Source organism: Toxorhynchites rutilus, chromosome 2 (genome assembly GCF_029784135.1).
Source record: "Toxorhynchites rutilus septentrionalis strain SRP chromosome 2, ASM2978413v1, whole genome shotgun sequence".
Taxonomy (NCBI): Eukaryota; Metazoa; Arthropoda; class Insecta; order Diptera; family Culicidae; genus Toxorhynchites; species Toxorhynchites rutilus.
In genome coordinates, this window is record NC_073745.1 from 185,871,565 (window position 1) to 185,894,456 (window position 22,892).

General features: G+C 38.7%; 1 protein-coding gene and 1 long non-coding RNA gene across 3 annotated transcripts; one reads left to right on the forward strand and one right to left on the reverse strand.

The window, feature by feature from the left end:
• Nucleotides 1-2,152: 2,152 nt before the first annotated feature.
• On the reverse strand, nucleotides 2,153-2,861 carry LOC129769388 (uncharacterized). The gene is made up of 3 exons (XR_008741866.1): nucleotides 2,580-2,861; nucleotides 2,487-2,522; nucleotides 2,153-2,423 (listed from the first exon to the last, which is right to left on the reverse strand). It is a non-coding gene; the product is annotated as an uncharacterized LOC129769388 (long non-coding RNA).
• LOC129769387 (peptidoglycan-recognition protein LA) lies at nucleotides 2,837-22,561 on the forward strand. 2 transcript variants are annotated; one of them, XM_055771627.1, is made up of 5 exons: nucleotides 2,837-3,300; nucleotides 21,172-21,381; nucleotides 21,469-21,701; nucleotides 21,769-21,975; nucleotides 22,036-22,561. In XM_055771627.1, the coding sequence occupies exons 1-5, from the start codon at nucleotides 2,955-2,957 to the stop codon at nucleotides 22,189-22,191; spliced, it is 1,152 nt and encodes a 383-aa protein (XP_055627602.1). In that variant the 5' UTR covers nucleotides 2,837-2,954; the 3' UTR covers nucleotides 22,192-22,561. The 2 variants fall into 2 exon arrangements, with proteins under 2 accessions (XP_055627602.1, XP_055627604.1); XM_055771629.1 differs by lacking the exon at nucleotides 2,837-3,300 and adding an exon at nucleotides 11,490-12,156.
• The last annotated feature ends 331 nt before the right edge of the window (nucleotides 22,562-22,892 follow it).

Genomic DNA, 22,892 nt, shown 5'->3' on the forward strand with positions numbered 1-22,892 from the left:
AACCGGGCAATCAGTAGAACATAAGTTTGCATACGAGACATCGCATCGAATTGATTTCGAAAAACGAAAACGATAAAACTAATTTATAATAGAAATTACTCTTTTTTTCTATGAGGCATTTATACCCATGTTTTTCCGCGCCACAATATTTCTAGCCTACTACACTTTTTCTGAGCGATTGTTCTGTTGCCGTTGTTTTCCGGGGCGATTTATTCCGGTCATGCAGGAAAATATAACAATTGTGGGTCTCTACTTTTGAAATAATCATTAGAAATCATGGTAGTATTAGGCTGTCAAAAAAGTCCTGCGGTATTTCCGCGAGGTGTCGTTGTAAGCGCGTAGTTCTAGTTGTATTCATTGTATCGAGTCATACTATAACTTGTTGGAAAGGTATTTTTGCGCGCTATAATATAGTCCTTGACAGTGTTTTGTTTGGTTAAGTCGTTCGTGAGTTATAGTGTTGCAAATATGGAGAAAAATAAAGAGAAAATCCGACATATTTTACAGTACTACTATGACAAAGGCAAAAATGCATCTCAAGCTGCCAATAAAATTTGTGCAGTTTATGGACCCGATACAGTTTCCATTTCCACCGCACAACGATGGTTTCAACGTTTTCGTTCTGGTGTAGAGGTCGTCGAAGATGCGCCACGCTCCGGAAGGCCTGTCGTCGAAAATTGCGACAAAATCGCTGAATTAGCCGAGAAAGACCGGCATAGTAGCAGCCGTAGCATCGGCCAAGAGCTGGGGATAAGTCATCAAACCGTTATTAACCATTTGAAGAAGCTTGGATTCACAAAGAAGCTCGATGTATGGGTGCCACACACGTTGACGCAAAAAAACATCTTTGACCGTATCGACGCATGTGAATCGCTGCTGAATCGCAACAAAATCGACCCGTTTCTGAAGCGGATGGTGACTGGCGATGAAAAGTGGGTCACTTACGACAACGTGAAGCGCAAACGGTCGTGGTCGAAGCCCGCTGAAGCGGCTCAGACGGTGGCCAAGCCCTCATTAACGGCCAGGAAGGTTCTGCTGTGTGTTTGGTGGGATTGTCAAGGAATAATCTATTATGAGCTGCTTCCCTAAGGACAAACGCTCAATTCGGACCTGTACTGCCAACAACTGGACCGCTTGAAGATAGCACTCATGAAGAAAAGGCCATCTTTGATAAACAGAGGCCGCATTGTCTTCCATCAGGACAACGCCAGGCCACACACTTCTTTGGTGACGCGCCAGAAGCTCCGGGAGCTCGGATGGGAGGTTCTTTTGCATCCGCCGTATAGTCCGGACCTTGCACCAAGTGACTACCACCTGTTTTTGTCCATGGCGAACGAGCTAGGTAGTCAGAAGTTAGCCACAAAAGAGGCCTGTGAAAATTGGCTATCCGAGTTTTTTTTGCCAATAAGGAAGCGAGCTTCTATAACAGCGGTATTATGAAGTTGGCATCTCGTTGGGAACAAGTCACCGAACAAAACGGCGCATATTTGACTTAAAACAGATGATTGTAACTAATTTTATGAACAAATGAAAATTCAAAAAAATACCGCAGGCCTTTTTTGACAGCCTAATATTTCAAATGATTGATTTGATGACGAAGACACATTTTAACAATTTATAATCCTCCCAAATGAATAGAAATCCGATATAAATTTCTTATTTATGGAACAATGGGTAGTGAGCAGCTTAGCTTTTTCTTCTTTTTTTCTTCTTTAGTGGTACTAACGTTCCTAGAGGAACTTCGCCGTCTCAATGTAGTACAGTAGGACCCCGATTATCCACGAAATAGTCTGACAAGTTCATGACATCGAAATTCCTCGCAGCTTTCATGTATCTTCGACAACAGTTTCTCTAGGCTCCTCGGTTTTACATCTGTGTTGAGGAAACATATTCCGATCTGCACAAATGCAAGTGAGTACGAAAGTATGCGTAGCGTGCATGTGTCTGAAATGATGAAATCAAGGAACTTTGACCGTGTTAGAAAAACGCATCCCGGTGTGTAAATATATACAAGTACAAGTGACCCCGGCTTGGGGTCGTTAATGAATGAGATTGTTGTGATTGCTTTCAAATCAGTTTTTGAGTTATTGAAACAAGCTTATTTCTGATCGAAATTTGACGCTTTATTTAACATACTTAAAATTATCCAACTTAAGTCAAATATGCTTTTTGCGTTTTGTTCGCAAACTTGTTGCCATTTAGAAGGCAACAAGTTTGAATTTAGTGTTAAGTATTATTTCACGATACGAATAACAACAACAGAATGTGAAAAATACACATCGCGGTTGTATTGACCGGTTGTATCATCTGTTGAAAAGATTTTATCTTTGAAATTTTATTTAATGTTTTCTAAAAATGTCATGACTTTTATATACTTTATTTCCTTTGATTTTTTTTAATATTTATCAGATATAGATATCACACTGGAAATATAATAATTGTCGTTAAAGTGTTAAGTTCTAAGTTCTAGTGTTAAGACAACATACATACACATACACGATCGTATACGCCCATAACATAAACTAAAATAAATAAATCGATGTTATTTGAACCAACAAAGTTAGATTTTGTTTGCTCACCCTGTACTATGCGAAATCAATGATGTTGCATTGATGACGAACTTTCTATGTGCTTTACACACTTTCATTGCAATTTTTGAAAACGACGCATCGTGATGGGGCGGGTATTTCCGACAACACGAGTCTCTCACACAAAACTTGTTCTAGCAGTGTTAATCATCTGAGTCGGAGAGAATTTTTCATGTCCACCAAGCAAGTATCTACATACGCTTCTCGCTACACCGACAAACTTGTTGAAGTCACTCGTGATCGCAACCCTCTCAGTCAATAAACTGCCTTGAACACGATCTGTTTGACAATATCTATCCCATTCTACGTACAACGATTTCGCGAGTGACGTGCTTATTAGCTGCTTATCGTAACGAATTAAAGTAGATGGAGTCAAATACCCCCCAGCAAGCGGGGGCAACTCCAGTACCCGAATCGGTTACCAATGCGCTGATGCGCATACAACCCCCGTACAATAGCTTCCACCAGCACAATGGTATCCCTCATATGGGGGCCAATGGTTACGGCCAGGATGCGAACGCTAGTTCCGGAGCGAGGGCCAGGGGAGCCTCGATGAGCAGTAACACAAATAACACATTGCAACCTGCCACGACTAGCGTAATAAATTTGTCCAACTCTAGTGACGTTGTTATTGGACCAATGACACAATACCAAGGATCTGTTACGATCTATCAATACATGGATGCCACTGTTGAGGCGAGTCGGATTGCATGTAAGTATTGTCACGGTTTGGATTGACGGGCTAATTATATTCGGGATACCTAAATTGGGTGTTCAATTCTCTTTAGTATCCTGAGACCTTTTCTGTAATTTCTTGGTACATTCCATGTAGGGAGCAAGAATGGTATAACTAAGTTATTGTGCATTCAATTAACGTACGTAAAAAGTGAATTAGTTGAAATGTTTCTTATTACATGAATTGTAGAGAGGTTAAGCCCTTACTTGAAAGTAACCGTTTCCTGGGGAATTCACAGCATGCAAAAGAGATGTGATGAATAAACAGTCAATAGTCGATGGGAACTTTCAGCACACGAATGTTAATCTAGAATCGTCGTTGCAATTTTTTTTTATTAATAGAGATGCAGCCACCAATACGCTGACGTTATATAACTCATGTTATAATTAAAACAGTTTTTCCATCACAATATCACATTGCGACATTGCGATGAATCGAGAGACACAATATTTAATTTACGTTGAACTATCATCCTGATCATTGCTAACGAATGAATTCATGAAATATACTATAAGGAGTTAGGTAGCTTATTGAGAATCTTGAAGAAAGTGATAGAGGGTTATAATAAATTTAAAAAAATACATTACAGAGTAATTGAGTGTTGGGTTTGAGACTCCATTTCCAATTGAAGGAATACACTCTTTAGCACAATCTCAATACTTTCATTCGGAAGTTAAGAAAATTAAATTCTAATTTCTAAATGCTACCTTACATTCTACATAGCAGATCATCTCAACAATAAATTTCGTTCTCTTACTGCCTGACAAAATTTAAACTATTATCTAGCGCTAACTTGTCCAGTAGCACCCTCCCAGAATTCATGGAAACTTAGAAGATATTAGCAAATTAATCTTTTTTGTACCTAATTTTACCAAAATAATTCTAGATTATTCCCTACTGAAATTTATCTTTCACGAACAAAGCTTCCTAACGGTCAATAAAGGTTTACCAATCACTTCAATCTCCATTTCAAATGTGTGTTTTGAGAATTGAAAAGCAAACGTCAAAATCAATAAAGTGGAATTATTTTACACTTTCAAAATGAGGAGTATTCAGGTTTTTCAAATACATATACACTGCCGTTCTACGCATAGTTGTCCCATGTTCCAAAATCAGCAACTCAGAAAAACGCAAAGTTTTCTGGCATATGTGTCTATTAGAAGCGTTAAGCATTTCAGTTTGGCAATACACCGGGTTTTTGATAAGCAGTAAACTATTGTTTAATGAGATTACTGTTCCAAAATACATGATCGAACAGCTATGCCTACAACATTGAACAATTGATTGTGATGTTGTTTTTTGAAATACTGGGAACAAATAATAGACCCATTCCCAACGGTTTGACTCACTTAAAACAGGTTTTTTTCTCGTTTGCATGTATACATCACACGATTTCCAACTGGTAAACGATTTTAAAGTGAATTTGAGAAAATTTCCTACAAGAATCTTCAGTTGGAGAATATTTTGCAGTTGAATTCGCTTGTTGCCAGCCCAATACTTTTGTGACGTGACAACACCTGTCTTTTTGCGGATTCCGACTTTTGAACATTAATGTTGTATTTTCAGCTCCGTTTCAATACATACAAATAAACTTTGTTCTATGATTTGGCAATGAAAGATGAACGAAGATTCCTGTATACTTAGTTTTTCAAAAAACTCACAAGTACATGCATTTTGACGGCATGCATTTTGTGACGTGACAACGCGCTCTGTGCGAATAAACAGTTGTCACGTCACATAATCCATAAGTTGTATTAAATAAGATTTTCAGGGGGGTCTTCGTAGCCACTTGGTTACACGTTCGCTTACCAAGCGATCGATCGTGAGTTCAAACTCAGGTTCCTCAATTGACCAACTTTGTGTTGTTATAGAATAACTACGTCCACGCAACCATCATCGGCGATGGAAATCGATCCACGGTCGAAATAAGATCGATTCATCCATACAACTGCTCTGCTCTGCAAGCAATGGATGAACAGAAAGAATACCCTTACGCCTAAATGGCTACTACTGTGTAATTTACCATAATGTAATGGAACAGAAAACTTAACGCCTAAATGGCTACTACTAACTACTGTGTAATTTACAATTTATAGAAACATAAACATATGCACATGTACACGATTAAAATCCGGCTCTGTTACAGCTAAAATGCTAATAAGCCTAATAAATAAATAAATAAATGAGATAAAAAAAAAAGATTTTCAGCGTATTGTAGCAAGGGATATACTATTTTTTATGTTTTTTATTACTCTGAATACTTCTTACTTTCCTCTGAGATTCCCCTTCCAAAAGTCCATCCTATAGGGGAAAGTGGTCCTAACGCAACCGTGCTTCCTACTGAATTTTCAATGTTGTCATAACGCTGACAATTTGATAATATGGTGAATTCTCTTCATTCTAGCGTTTTAGCGCCATTTTACGTTTTCATTCCTCCAAAGTCAGAGAAGAAATATAATTGACCTGTGTGCAAAATGAGTTCTATGTTCTTTTAGTTTGTGAAACATTGCGAAACAAGGCAATTTTTATTGTTTATGGTATTGATTCTTGGCACCTAGACATATGTGGATGGCCACATACCACGTGTAAATTTTCGGGAGGGAGGAGACTGAAAATATAAAATATTTGAAAATGTCCAACATTTGAAACAGAATTCTTTATATGTTTATAAATACATAGTTGTTGTTGATTGTTGAAAAATATTGTCATCGTTGAAAAAAAAACAATATTTATTTCAAGTTCATTGTGAAAACATAAACATAAACAATACATAACCGATATTAAATTCAAAATAAAAACATTTTTCATTTGAAATTCATATTGAAATATTTTTAAACTTATTTTTTTCTCATCTTGGATTTCGGTTCTGAGGATTCCAACGCTTTACCTTGGTGCGCTGTTGCTTTGTTGCGCTGTTTTGGGGTTCGAAGAGACAGACGATGTTTCCTCATGAAACGAGAAGCCCAATCTCTTCCTGCCAGTTCTGCAACTTGGTTAAAAATCGTGCTGGAAGTTGTTGGCTTCCGTAAAATCAAACGTCCAGCGCCGCAAATCTTCGAGAGTCATACCATAGAAAGCTCTATCCAGTGCTCTGCAATGGTTCGCCAGATCCTCCGAACCGCCCTAGGTGCTCGCTGTCACATCCCAGCAGAAGTAGAAATATCAATAAAGGAAGATCCAAATCATAAATCACTACTGATATGAGCCTCTTGCTCAGAGCTGATTCCGAAATACCGAGGACTGGTACATTTCCTTCGTGGGACAATGTGGTAAGGTGTGACTGAAACGTAGGTGTTCTCTTCCAACCCAGAATTCGCTGGCATCGAACGCCTCGGGAGGATGAATCGAGTGGACGTCATTCACACTTTCCACTCTCAACTTTTTATTTCCGCTTCCTATTACTCCTTCTTTACTTTTCTCAGTTGACTACGTATTTCTTCTCAACGTGTTAACGTGTGTTCGAAGCAGTGCTGAAACTCTTCTTTTGTGATGGCGTTCAAAAGCCGCGTCGCTTTTTCCTTCGCCTCTTCTACAGACTTAAATCGGGTACCTTTCAACACGGATTTGATCTTGGGGAATAGAAAAAAGTCGCATGGGGCTAGATCTGGCGAGTACGGAGCATGTTCGAGCACTGGAATGCCCTTATCGGCTAAAAATTGCTTCACCGACACCGCGTTATGGGTAGGTATGTTGTTGTTCGTGTTTTTCGTCACATATGATTCCCGACGCGCACTACAAAAAACGTGTTTTCGTACTTTTATAGCAGACACTTCAAACTACCAAACGTACTATTCGTTCAAAAAGGAAAATGCGCATTTTTACCCCGTGCGCACCTTTGCCCCGCACTACTCTTCTTGAACCGATTCATTCATTATGGATTTACAAAAATACATGGTTGGGCAGTTATGCCTAGAATATCAACATGAGACAATTGAGCTTGATGTTGTTATTTGATAAGCTGGGAACAAACAATAAGTTTTTTTGTGGTTTTTTAGAAGATTAGGCATGAAAATATCGTTCTATGAAGAAAAGTGAAAATTGTCGAAAAATAAAATGGGACGACTATGCGTAGAACGGCAGTGCAACTTCTCCAACTGAAATTATTTATGGGAAATCTATCCTCTGTTTCTTGAATACAATGTTAAAATAATGTGTTAAAATAGTACACGCCAATTTCCAATTTCAAATTTCCAATTTCTTTGCTATTAAATGATTCTATCGTTGTTCAGAAAGCATAACGTTTGTAACGCTTGTAGAATAATAAATTAAACTGAGGCGTAGTTTAGTTTCTGATGAAGTAATTATAATTGATTTGATTGTTTACCATCAGTATAAAACAACATTCTCGCAGACAGGTTCCCTGGGAGGACGTTTTGTTTTCTTGACATTATGGCGTCGCGTTCTGCAACAATTGCGAAGATACTTCGTTCCAACTTCATTGTAAAAAAATGATTACAAACAAATCATTCAAAGTATTACCCATCGGTAGAGTTCAAATACCGTTGCGGTAAAAATATTCGTCTTTCAATGCTATCCCCGATTCAAGCAATTCATGATGCCTTCATATGAGGGGAATTGTCGATCAGTCAGACTAAGCATTCGAATGGAACAAAGTGATAATCGGACCGAGCCGACAACGTAAAAAGATGGCCGAATGGTCCCTATGATTGTCTTTTCTTTGTGTTGCAGTAAAAAATTCGTTTCAAAGAACCCTATCTGTTCTGCTGCAAAAGTAGTGGTTTACAGACGAAAAACAACACTCAAAATCCATTGGCTTCTAATTATAAGAAACCCAAGTTCCTTGCTCTTGAATCGTTCCCAACGCATGCAATTTCACTTTCTTCATCGATTTGATAAATATTCGAATGCGTGTGTCCAAGCGATACGAGCTCAAGGGCCCGTAAGAAATATCCAGGCATATACAAAAATATGCCATAGCAATATTTGCTTGACTTTTGGGAAAAGCTAATAGACCCTAGATGCTAAACAGGGCTGTGGAGTCGAAGAAAAATTTCCCAACTCCGACTCCCCACAATTATTAGTACCGACTCCGACTCCGACTCCAACTCCGACTCCCGCTAAAAAATTAAATAATTTGATACCTATTCCAGGCAAACGCTGCCAGGAATAGGTTCCGTCCGATTGAGCGAAAAGCATTAAGCGCAGCCGCCAGATGCTGAGAAACACGAATTACAGCTCCGGCGTGAATGTGTTAAACTTGTGCAACTGAGTCTTCAAAAATAAAAGAATGCTCGTAAAAATAAAATTGCTTCAGCCAAATCTTCCTTCATTGAGGCTCGAAGATCTGCCAATTTTCAAAGCAACGAAAAGCCCTTCTGCGCTAACTTGAGTTGGTGGCATGGCAGTAATCATTCGTGAAACTTCCGCGATGAGCTCAGGGAACGCTGGGATCACTTCATGTACTGTCATCTTGCACGATCGGACATATTTTTCAATCTCTTACAAACAAGTTAGGATTTCACTCCAAAAGATGTTCAGCAGCAGCACCTAACAATATAGGGTTAGCCAGAAGTGTACTTTCTCTTCTCTCCAATTGACCTTACAACTCAATCTGCAATAGGTCATTCTACCTTACTAGGGCGGCAAACCAGACTTCTTCATTCCAACATAAATTTTCCAGGTGCCAGTTCTTCAAGCTGAAGTGTTTTAGTTAGGTTGAACAGTTGAAACAGGAGCTTCTCCAGATCGTTTGCTTTGTTCCACTGATTCTCGCTTAGGAAAGATTTCCATTATCCAGATTATTGATGAAATTTCTCAGTTCAATCAGTCGCTGAATCATGGGATATATGTGCAGGCGGCGAGTGGCCTAATCTAAAATTACTTCATTCCCTGCTCTTCTTTTAAGAATTGCTTTTCGCGGTTCTAGTAGCTATAGTAACTTGCCTCAATTCACCAATTAAGTAGTATCAGAACGATCATTTAGTCGGTCACAAATCGTCAACTGGAGTATGTGAACGGCGCAACGCATGTGGAAGATCTTAAATATATCGGCAACTTCATCTAATACCATATCGAATTAATTTAAATCGATTCTTAACAGATTTGCGCAAGTCCACTTTTTTAATGTTTGCTTCTTCAATCATCATGCAACTGATGCTTTGGCTTTGAAGATAAATTCCAAGTTTTCATGCCATTTCCCCTATTTGAGACCATGAAGGCTGGTTGTGACAAAAATATCAGCGGGAAGCTGTATTCCACTATATATCCATAATGCTCTTCTCGAGCATTTCAGCAGTCATGCTAACCCTTATCTTGTCGCTTATAACGAAAGTAGAGAGCTGTGGTAGACCAACACACAAGCAAACGGTTCGGACTGTAATAGGATATTAATAAGATCATGAAATAAAATTTTGTTCAATGAGATAAATATTTTGATTTTATTGGCTCATTTGCCTAGAAGTCGGAGTCGGTTAAATTTTCCAACTTCGACTCCGACTCCATAGACCTGCTGCTAAATCAAGTAAATACGACGGATGATATAGGACTCATAGGCGATATCGAGCCACAAATTAACGCACGATTAATGACATGTCACTCTGCGTATTATTGTGTAGAAGAGCAAAAATTTCTGGATTTGATATTCGGGTCGAATTCGGCCAGGTGGGAAAAACTTCTTATATATTATCTTCACCTCGACGAACCGAAGACCCTTTATCACTATGATCATCGTGATCAGTAGACATATGACTTTAGTAATTTATTTGATTTTAGACCTTGCTTATGTTGGGTTTAATAGTTACAAAGCAAACACGTACAATCGGGCAGTACGTGATTTTGAAAGAAGTATGCGAACCTTCGCTATGTTTTCAATGTAGTCACATTCATAATCATACATCCGCCTACACATTAGTTTGTTTATTGGTAGGGGATGTGCTGGTGAGATGAACATACGATTGATTTGCATGTTCACATTATGAATTACGTATTTCTGTCTCCACTTCAGTTTTGGGAAAATAAGTTTCGGAGGAAGTTATACAGTTGAAGTTCTTTTTAACATGTTTGTATTACCCCCACGTCCCCTCAATAATACTCATGTACTCACATTTGAAAGGAACGATTGGAATTTAGATATGAATCTATAACTGATTGGATATTTTTTACTCTAATTAGCTTTTTTTCTATACATTATCCTAAAGTCCCCGTTGGTGAAAATGTACTGCATTTCTTCAATCATCTACAAATACTAGTTTTACCACGTTCCATCAATTACAATACGAAGCAATGAACACACACATTGAATGGCCGCATGATACTGTTTGGAAAGTACAACAGAAGGGATAAAACCATATGATAACGAAACATCAACGCGTCTGTGAAATATGTCGCCTACACAGTAACAACCCCGAAAGTGTCCCCGAATGTACGAACGAGGCACGAATACCGAATTATAGTCTGTTCGGGAATGTCTCTCGCCTAACTCAGGGATGCAGCGAGGGAACTGGAAATTTACTCTATCATTTACACGACGATTATGATGCTTACAGACTGAAAAGGGTAGAAATATACATTGAGAACAGATTCTCGTTATAAATCATAAGGGGAATAGCAACACCACGGATTTGTTTTAGCGCTTTTTTTTAAACTGCTGAAAAAAATAATATGAAATTTAAATTTTCATATTAAAAATTTAAAAATTTAACCAAACTGTACGCATTTGTCTTCGACTGAATTTGGGTCGTTCCACCCTTTACACAAAAATTTCTCGCTGTTGCTTTTTTGCTTTATTTACATTTTAAAATTGTATAGCGGAATCTATCACAATTCATAAGATGCAGGGGATATACTTTGAACTGTGCTATATGTGGCGCAAACTTTACACGAAGATCGAATGTTCAGAGTTGGAATATCTATGCTAATTCGTGTTTTATTCGCGTGTTCATACTTTTCGAATATATTCCTCCTTATCTTATTTGACATAAAAAGTTAGATTCAGTGTTTTAAAAAGCCAAAATAAACAAATTTCAACCCTGTTGTGAGACATGTTCCTGATATGCCTCTCTGCCTCTGGAATAAACACTTGACGAAATACCACTACCAGTGTATATGGTCACATAGTATCAGTGCATATTGATATTCTCAACACGCACGCACGTGAACGCTTCCATGCTCCCGCGCGCACGGTCCAAACCGGCAAAACAGCGAATCCATCCATACACAACGCCGACACGAAAAACTCTAAAGTGTAAATTCCGTCAGATTAACGGAATGAACGGCGACAGAAGCATCACTTAGTCATAGACCTCCTAAACGTGTGGTAAAAAATACACTTGCAGTAGGAATTTCACAATTCCGAACCTTTCCGTGAACCCAACTGTTGAGCATACTCCGAGGAAGTTCGCGGATAATCAATACGAATCACGTTGTACGTTGGCAGCGTGGATGTGTTTGGAATAGCGCTAATTCAATTTAAAGAGCACCTCAACGAATCGACATAGTTTAGCTCATGTCCTATAATCTACAAACTCCACTATATAATCTGTGGTTTACCCGTGCGTCGTGCGTATGCAATAGTGTAAGAGACGAACAAGGAACTTCCCCAATCAAGTGTTTCGCCAATTAACATGATGCGAGTTTAATTTTTCCGAAGTGGACACTAACGAATTCAAGAGCAAGAGTGAATCATGAAGTTGCTGCTGAAAATCCACAACAAAGACCGGCATCATCTGAATACACAACGCAAACGTAAAACATCCCGTCGAGTATCCAAATCCTCCCCATCTGCATCCTCAACCAGCTCGGCCAATCCATTATCATCGACTGCTAACGATTCACATTTTGCAGTACCAACAGCAGCTAGTTACGTGGCGAGATGTGTGTATATTATAAATTAATCCTCGTTATTCGTTCAATTATGCATCCTGCAATTTTTATCAATCAGAAAAGTAGAAGTGTGCAAGTGTGCTTCAAAAATGCTTATAATCAAATCAGTACGGCAGTTATTTTTAAATAATTCTACACATTCACATTTTCGACCCAGAGTAATGTTTTTTGTCATGTGCTGAACTGCATTTGTTTTTATTATACTCATAATCATCGATATGTGTGAACAAATCATATTGGTCAACGATCAGACATAATATATTTGGTTGCTATTCATCTACAAACTGTACAGCATAAGGCTCACTAATTGGCAAATGGTTCTTTTGAAAATCGAACAACGTGTAAGAAACTTGTTAAAATTTCTACAAAAATATTATTCTACAGTAGCCACGTTTCGCGCTTTCGTTTACTTTGGATATAACGCGCGTAAAGACCCGAAATCTCGTTATTTAGCGGTTTGAAAGTGTCAATTGGTCATCGAAATCAGGCAATTTGGTGACACTGATATTTCCGTATTCCGAATGAATTGTATGTTATAGAGTTCGTTTTCAACAGCAAGTCCTTTGTTTTCTAGTATCTATGTAAGCCTGGGGGAAACCTTTAGCTTTCCAGCGATACCCTTGCCAGTTGCTTCCGAGCTCTTTTAGGCCAGGCGCAAGTTGAGACGCGTATAGCGCGAGTAACTTGCCGCGATATAGCGCCTGTTTTTGTGGCTAATGAAAACAGATAGAACGGCGCAAATTGGCCAGATGACGCGAGATTGTGGAGCGCTCGTGAGTGTCGACTCGCGTGACGCTGTGGCTGAACCACAGTTTCTCGTGCTGGTCGTACCGGTCGGGTGATTGTGTTAGTAAATAAATATATCGCGTAAAACTGTGTGAATCAGACATTGTATGCGAGTGGCACGTTATTTACACCAAACTGCGACTGAATATGCGCTTCACCACGCTACGTTTGTGGCACGTATGAGTCGTGTTGGTGGTCTCGTGTTCGTTTACGAGCGCTATACGCTTCTCAATTTGCGCCTTGCCTTAGAGTTGTGCACTCTCGCTGTTTGGGAAATTCTGCTTTGCGACCTCTTTGAAGCTACGGTGGAAAAAGTCTTGGGAGAAAGATGCGCGATAATTTTTTGTATGGAACTAAACAAAACACCAAAACAGACATCTGATTTTTTCTTATTAGCTTCGAGAAAGCTCACAAAATCAGAAATTAAACACCCTCGCCGCGCTGTAGTGTATAATCGTGTCTCAAAACATAAGGCTCATTACTTTCCGGACAAACCCTGTAGATTTTCTCTAGTGTTCGAGTCAAAAATTACGCTGGTCAATCGAAGAATTTTATATTTTAGTTTTCAAAACATCTTGGAGTTTACCAAGCATCGGAGCTGCGATTAACACGTTGAGTGCCACGCGGGTTTAAAGCGACTTTCCCGTCAGGCAACGCGCTGATATCATAAGACAGCAATGCGAAGCGCAATACTGGCAAATTAGAATTTACTCGATGGAAATTTTTGAACGTACATCCAGGTTTTTTTTACGCGGGGGATACGTACCTCGTAAAAAAACCGCCTTAATTTGAAAATCCGCGTAAAAAAACCGCGTTAATTGGAAAATCCGCATAAAAAAACTCGTAAAAAAACTTGCAAAAAAACCGCGTTAAAAAAACCTTGATGTATTAGGGCCAGCGTTTCTTATCGTAAGAAGGTATTTCTGCTCGAAAGCAGTAAAATTTCTGCGGAAAAAAATAATAAATTACTACCTTCATCATCATATTTTACACTGTCAGTCACCAGTGACTGATGCGGCCTGAATGGAAAGCTCGGTGTCAGTCACCGATAACTGACGTGGCAGTCAACGGTTATCCGGTAGATCGGGGATTGCAAACTATTTTGAGTTGGAACCCTTTTTCCAGAATGAAGTGATACCATTGTAACCTATAGCCAAATTTATTCACAAATTTTATTTTTATCTTTTTCATACAAAATACTCACCAATTCAAAACGGTTCGTTATGTGAGTAAACTTGACATCATTTTCTCATCAATAAATAAATTAAATGTAATTACTAGTTATTAATATTTTAACGGGTCCACTGGCTTCGGCATCTTCAATGAAAATTCCAGTGACTCTTTCAAACTCAAAGATCCTTGTTCCGTGTATGTCGCAGAAATGGGTGCGATATACTATGCTCTAGGGATCATTGAAACACTGCCCATCGACCATTATGTTATTTTTTCAGACAGTCTCAACTCAATAGAGGCAATCCGCTCAATGAAAGTTGATAAACGCTCATCTTATTTCCTAACAAGAATAAGACATCTATTGAGTGTTTTGGTCGAAAAATTATTCAAGATTACCTTAGCATGGGTTCCCTCTCATTGCTCGATTCCGGGGAATGAGAAAGCGGACTCGCTAGCTAAGGTGGGCGCTTCAGAAGGCACACTTTTTGAAAGGCAAATTGCCAATAATGATTTTTTTCACATTCCTCGTCAGGACACACTCGTTAGTTGGCAGCGCATGTGGAGTGAAGATGCTCTCTAGAGCACTGAGAGCAAAAGGCAGACAATCGGATATCCCCGTCCGGGATATCTTAGGTAGCCGTGATCCTGATCTTCTGCTTCATCTATACCTGTTCCTCAGAAACGCCGATGTCAACGTTTAATGATGTTTCCTTCGTTGTGTCCCTGTTTCATATCCCTCCTATCCGATCTATAAACTTTTACTTAGTCGCGGCAATACATACACATACTCTTTACAGATACACGGGCCAAAGGTTGTGCAGTCCACTGATGATTCAACAAGAGCCAAAGGTTGTACCGCTCATGACAACTCTACACGAGCTGATGATTGCGCCGGCTAGTGACCATTCTATCCTGGATTCCTCGAGTCGAGAAGACGCACCACGCTAGATATGGGGTACATACTAGGGGGGCGTTGCTGATTAATGGTCAGCTGCATCCCAATAGGATGTATCCCGTGTCGGGCACACGTACAGAGCATTGGAGACAGCAACATCCCAATTACGAGAACACTTGTAATACTAACCTCGAGCCGACCGCGAGTAATCGGTTACATATTACTAACATAGATAATAAGAAAAACTGTCAAAATATTGAACTCAACAAGAGCCAAAGGTTGTACCGCTCATGACAACTCTACACGAGCTGATGATTGCGCCGGCTAGTGACCATTCTATCCTGGATTCCTCGAGTCGAGAAGACGCACCACGCTAGATATGGGGTACATACTAGGGGGGCGTTGCTGATTAATGGTCAGCTGCATCCCAATAGGATGTATCCCGTGTCGGGCACACGTACAGAGCATTGGAGACAGCAACATCCCAATTACGAGAACACTTGTAATACTAACCTCGAGCCGACCGCGAGTAATCGGTTACATATTACTAACATAGATAATAAGAAAAACTGTCAAAATATTGAACTCCGGCCCCGTCAGGCTAACGCCATATGAGCCTTGATAAAAATATATATTTTGGAAAAAAAATATATATAAATTACAACAATAATACGAGGGTCGTTCAAAAAATAAGTTTCAGTGCCTCAGAAATCACAGAAAGATAAATTTAGGACAAAAAACAAGGAGATTTTTGTAATCTACGTTTTATTTTCTATTTTTCTACATAATTGCCGTAACGTTCGAGACATTTTTCATAGCGTGAAACAGGCGTTCGGCGATCAACGATTCGATAACACTGAAGAAATTCGTGACGCAGTTACATCGTACTTCAAAAAGTTGGACGCTATGCACTTCTCCCTCGGATTAGAAAAACTCGTGCCACGCTATGAAGAATGCCTCGAACGTTACGGCGATTATGTAGAAAAATAGAAAATAAAACGTAGATTACGAGAATCACCTTGTTTTTTGTCCTAACCTTATTTTTCCGCGATTTCTGAGGCACTGAAATTTATTTTTTGAACGACTCTCGTATTAGTCATTCTCATTACAAGCTGGTTCACGTAACACAACTTGTACAGTATCTTGAAAGTTTCAAATAATAACTTATGTTAGACCTTGTCGAACCCGAAAATTTATGTCGACCCTTGAGGAACCAACATCAACCCCAAGGGGCGATATCGACCACTTTGAGAATTCCTGCGGTAGATCAAGCCTTGAGATTAGGCGACAAAACTGGATGCTGATCGCTGTACTATCCGCATTCGTATCCACAAACAGAATGAAGAGGCCAAATCCGAACAGAAGTCAAAGGGTATCTCTCAATGGGCACTTCAAAACATTTACAAGATGATTAATCCTAATCGTATGCCGGTCAGTTTACGATGGAGCCCATATTTGTTAAGTTATTTAAATTTCATATCATTAGGGTCTCGATTTAACCTGTTGTTCTATGTAAATAAATATGATAAATGCAACGTGTGTGCAGTGTTGCCACATTTGCCTCGTGCGTTTGCTGATATTTATACATAGTCTTCCTAAATTGAGATTGCATGCTATAACATTCAATAGAAATTTTCGATCTGTCGCGACTATGTTCGATCAAATTGTTCGATCCTAAAATTGCGTAATTCGTGTCGTTGCTGAGCTGATTTCGAAGTTTATTCTTGTGCAGATTATATCCAGAATAAAAAATCACTCGACGTACACCGGCATCGAAACGCCGGAAACCCGAGCAAACAGTTTATTCTTTTAGGCATTTAATTTTTGTCCATCAATCCTTCAAATGTTTGTTTTCTGAAACCGTGATTTTTTTCCGGAACAATTTTTCTTTTAAGGCACGTAATGTTCTCCAGGTCTTGTAAAATCTTATCGTATAAACCCGGAAACGCTTCCTATACAAAGTTGATCCTTTGGAAATGTTTCTGGAATTTAGCAATGCAACAGCCTTGTGCATCGGTTCATTGAAATCGAACCTGTTTCTCATTTGCTTGATCAGTTCCACGAAAAAATGCTATAAATGTCCTTAAAAACCTTATGCCTTCGCATCCATTGGTCTAATAATCGAATCTTTGGTGGCAGTCAGTATTCTGCAAGCAGTCTGATTTTTGTAACAGTTATAGTAGAACCCCTGGCAAGGTCACCTCGGATAACGGAAATCGCGGATAACGCAATAAATGACTAAAAATGAAGTGTAAACGCGAAAAAAATACTTCAGCATGAAAACGGTATTTGATCAATACTATCAACCTCTAAGGTCGAGTATACCAGTGGTCAGATAATGTAAAAGCCATGATCAAGGCAAAGGATCAAGAGGCTACCAACCACTGACAAATTTTGGGAAGTTTCATAGAATTACTATATTACTATATATAGAAATATAGATGGTCCAACGATATTTGACCATTTGTTGAACACCAAACATTCGTTGGTGACAAGCGACGTGTGAGCGGACGTGGGCAGGGCCCAAAATATTAGAAGACGAAAAATATCCCAATACAACAAGATCGTTGGAACAAGATCGTTGGAACGATCCTCGATCGAAGATAATCTGATGTTCCATGGATATCCTGCTTCATGGACAGATCAAAATGCACAGAGGAATTGATGTAGTCAGGAAAACAAACACGGTTGGTAATATACGAAGAAGGATCAACCTGCATGGAGATGAATTCATGATATGGACTCATGAACCCAGATTGAAAATTTAGCTCGATCAGCTGTTCAAAATTTCCGATCACCAATGGGTTCATAACCTTACACCGGATGAGGAACCGAAGAGATAATAAATTGAAGCGATCTTTTAGTGGGAGTACGCCTGCCAAAACCTCGAGACTCATATTTTTCAGGCTTTATTGGCATTTATTTCAAGAAGAGGGTATGATTGAATGAAAAAACTCAAAAAAATATGTTTTGTTCATCTTTATTATGTTTTAATAGTTATCTTATTCAGCCTCCTCAAAATAGAGTAATTTTTGATACTCCATCACAAATAACGAATTTTGAATTTTTCACTGTTATTAATTAAAAGTAAGCAACTGAATATAATTCATGGAAGTAGAAAGAGCTATAAAATAACATAAAAACGTATCAATCGAACGAATTTGAACGTATGAATCTAACTACGAATATATCGACGAATAGTTAATATATGGATCCGTTCAATTCAGTTACAAAAGGGACTGAAATCAAATAAGAATAGTCCTGTAATGATCTTATGCATTATATTGAATGAATATTCCACGCCACTAACATTATTTTATTCATTTCATTCAACAATATTCTAGAATATGAAAAAAGGCACTTGTCCAAAAAAGTCCTATACTCGCGTCGGTGTGTCAGACCGAAAGTGTTGAAGAAGGGGCACACGTCCCCTTTGTACCAACACATGCGATACGCTAAACGATGACGAACGACGAATAACGAAGCTAGAGAGAATCGCAAAGTCGTAGTGTTGATATTTTCTGAGAAATCAACGAATTATTGATTTCTCGGTCTGACAGACCAATGCGCGAGTATAGGAGTGTTAAATACGAAGGCGAATTTCTTCATAACCCGCTGACTATCCTCAGTTGAATATGACTTTGCCGAGCCCGGAATCGTCTAGAACTAGATTCTTCAAACGGCATAACATGGGTGCTTTTCCATATGAATCTTGAATCATACCAATTGTCTCTATAGTGATTTCACTCAGTTTCGCACAGAATTTTATTGAATAACGCTGCATTTTTCACTCTACGAGTTTTCGAGGGGGTCACTAACAGGCACCCACGCCGTTATTGATCCACCTACCGTAGTGCTTCTGCATGTACAGCTGGTAAAGTAGGTTTGCTAACACACAACCCCAAGTTATCTGGAATACGGAAGCTTGCAGTTTGTCTTTTTTTTCAGAACGAAACGAAATCGATAGAGGGCCCACCCTAAAGTGTTATTGTTAGTGTGCGTGTCTTATAAATATTGACACAAAGACATTCTATTCGATATTACAGTCACTTCAACAAGTTGAGCCCCGCGTCGGTCCCTGTGGACAATGGATTTTTGATTTGGAGATTTGGTCACTGAGAACGACAGATACAAAGTAGGAAATCTAATAAAAGTGATGTGTCTGGGCCTAGTGGCACGAACGGTAGCTTGACGTAGGACTATTGTAAGTAAGCGGACAACATTCATTTCTAACGCTGATGTCACAAATATATACTATAATAATATTGAGGTTCTTTTCACTTCCCTTGCCAATAGAATTGTCGGCGACTGTGTTTTCGAGTGTTCCAGAATAACCAAAAATCCATTAAAAGATGTTTTTTTCTGAAAATTATGCGTTTGTTGCTTAGTTCAGCTTCGGGGGTCGGGTCCGCAAATGTCACGGTTGCAAAATTTTAAGTCTCTATAAGATAAACAAAGGAAATAACATTGTATCAGACGAGAGGTATAAATTATTTGACTCAGCTGTTGACACATCGTTTCACTCTAGACAGTGATCGGCCAACGCTATTTGCTGAGGCTGAAACCTAATAAGAATATTTGAAGACTACGATAAAGTTATAATAACATCGAGCGGTAATAAGTGATAATTGAATTCCAATTGAATACAATAAGTTTTATATCGTTGTTCGAAAATCTACACAAAAATACCCTACCCTTTTCTTCTATTTATGTAATTATACTGAAGAGGACAAGGAGCCACCATTTATCAGTGCTATTTAAAACGCAAGTGTGATTAGATTAGATCTACACCAATATTTTTTATTTTATTTTATTTTATTTTATTTCCACCGTCTTCGACAAGTCGCACAGACTGTAATTTCTTATAACTAACTTCTTATTCTTTTTTTAAATGCGTTTTTAGTCAGGTTAAAATCGTACTCCTCACAAATAAAAGTGAACTGGCGAAGACAAGAATCGAAAGGGTCGTTATAGCCATAGTTCGTTTAATGGTATGGCACTGCGAAAAGTGGTGAGTTCCGAAATCGTCTAGGTGGAATGTAGAACGGGATCTGTGCGAGCAATTCAGCACAGCTTATAGATCCTCTGAGAAGGTCGAATATTAATAATCGCTGCATTGTTACTCGTCTAGCTGGTAATGCTTCCAGTCCGATGAGCTGGCATCTATCCTAATACAGCTGAAAGTTGTTTGGATCGTTCCAGGGAAGCAGCCTAAGAGCGAAGCGCAAAAACATAAGTCCAACCAATCCATAACCACAAAAAATATATTATGGATGAAACCAGTTCCTTCCCCTCCGTTGTTTATAGTAGGTGGTAATAACTTTATAGCCAGGAAATGTATATTAAGTACAGGCAAACCTTTTTTTGTGCGGGGGATAGGGACCGCACAAAAAAAATCGTGCAAAACTTCACCAGTAGTTTTAAAAAATCGTGTTCGGTACAGATTTTGAGAAAAACTTTTTTTGTGCGGTAGATAGGGACCACATAAAAAAGTTTCCCCCAAAAAAATAACTCAAATCCACGTCGTCCACCGTTCAATTTCCTTTTGTTTCCATGCTTTGCGATGGGACAGTTTGCCTTTTCGGTTGCGCGTGGCTGTTTTATGCTTTGAGTTGCATGTCGAAACGTGTTGCTGTTAGAAATCATGTCATGCACAAACTTAGAAAAACTTAGAACATTTGATGGGAGGAGGGGAATGAAGATATAAGTGGATAATTGAGACACAAAAATGCTTTTTCGCACTGAAATGCATATAAACTATCGAAAAAAAACTAAATGGACGATAACTTCGTCAAATATGCTTCTTTTCATATACCGCACAAAAAAAAATCGCACAAAAAAAAATCGCACAAAAACAGGTTTTACTGTATTCTATAGCCATGAGTGCTATAATACAATAAAACTAATTTTAATTTTTTCATGTATAGTTGAACGGTGTAACAATAATGGGTCATATTTAAAAATGGGTTAGAAGTTCACTACACTTTGAAATTGACCAAGAATTTGTTTACATTCCTCATTTAAGACTCTCTGTACATAATTCAAATATTCAATATTTAAAATAACAATGACAGATCGAATCTATTATTACGTGAAAAAATAACTATGATCTGTATTTTTATTGAAGCACTATTTCCGTTAAACCTTTCCAGCTGGGCGTAACAACCAAAATCGTGGCCTTCCCTCAACAGAACAATCAACCGTCCTACGGCAAGAGCGGTATTTTCTCTACGGTGTATTAATCCTATTTACGATCATTGCCTTCTCCACGGCATTGTATTTTATAATAAATTCGAAAGAAAGCGATTCCAGCCCAAGGCAACCGGACATACTTTTCGGGAACAACTATGTATCAGGAACTCGTTAGTATCACATCCTAGAAGAATGTAGAGATTTCCAACGTATGTGATAGCAACTACCTAATAACCATACCAGACTAATTCTTCCAGTACCCAACCTTGGCAACGGCCATCTGATCATTGATCGTCGTAACTGGGGCGCTCAGGAGGCGGTCCGTGGTCGATACCCTCTGAAATCACCAATCCCATACGTTTTAATCACCCATATTGGGGTTCAATCATCCCCATGCATGGATATGCACAGATGCACAATTTTGATGCGAACAATCCAGGATGCAGCCGTCGCGGAAATGGGACTGCCCGACATTTCGAACAACTTTTATGTGAGCAAAACAGAAATATCCTATTATTTTGACAATATTTCACATATTCGTATTCTAATTTACAAAGCTCGGAGGTGACGGTTTCATATACGTGGGCCGAGGATGGGAAATAGCCAATGCTTACGCTAATCAAACGTTAGCCATTAATTTCATGGGAGATTTTGTCCGCCATCAGCCGAATGAAAAACAATTTTCCGCTCTCGAACACTTACTTGCCCATGGGGTCGTTGAGAATTACCTCGCAAAGGACTACAAAATTGTTGCTCATAATCAGGTATCTGAGAAAAACAATCCTGATTAACACTCAATGTTCAACATAAACTCTATTCGACAGACCAAAAAGACTAGAAGCCCAGGCCCTTACATCTATGAACGAATAAGCAAAATGCCACGTTGGAGTACATGTGGGACACCGGGCTATAGGGTGTGTGGATCGGAACTTGGACTGCCACCGGTGTGGGATCAGGATTTCCCGAAGAAGCAAAAGTAGATCTATCCTGTTCCTGTGCAACTATCACATCCGAACCTAAAACAAACTGGTGATTCTATCTAGTATTTACGCACTGGTAACTATGAAAATAGTCTTTTGAGCCATTACCTCAGAACCATGAATAAATATCTCACTTGACAATGGTTATCATAAAACTGTTATATTTAATCTTAAGTATTGCTCTTATGTTAAAAAAAAAGTAAAATAACTATCTTTATTGGATAGAGAAGACGGTGAGAAATTTCAATATTATATAGTATTGTCATTAATAGGGGAACGCAACATATTGTATGCAAATCAATGTATTATTTTTATTGGTATGGATTTTGTAAAATATTAAACTTGTAAATAAAGATGCGCAATCTCATTAGCTATGTTCTTGTCATGTTCTCGTGAAGATATATTAGACACCAGACATCAAAGTGCTTGTCATCTTCAATATTTCCACATCGTTTTGACTAATTTGTACCGCTCGTAAGCATGTGTTGTATATAGTATAATCGCCAAATATAATGGTATAATCATCAAAAAATGCAGCCAAAATTGTTTGATTTCCCAGCTCTTGGTAGAGGATCGCCAACTATCATAAAAGCAGGGAGGAGTTTATTGTTCGACCCGCAAGGTAGTGTGATTTAATGAAGGAAAATAAATAATTCTAATCGCGAAATAATTTGATCTGTTTTTGTCGGTAAAACTCATCC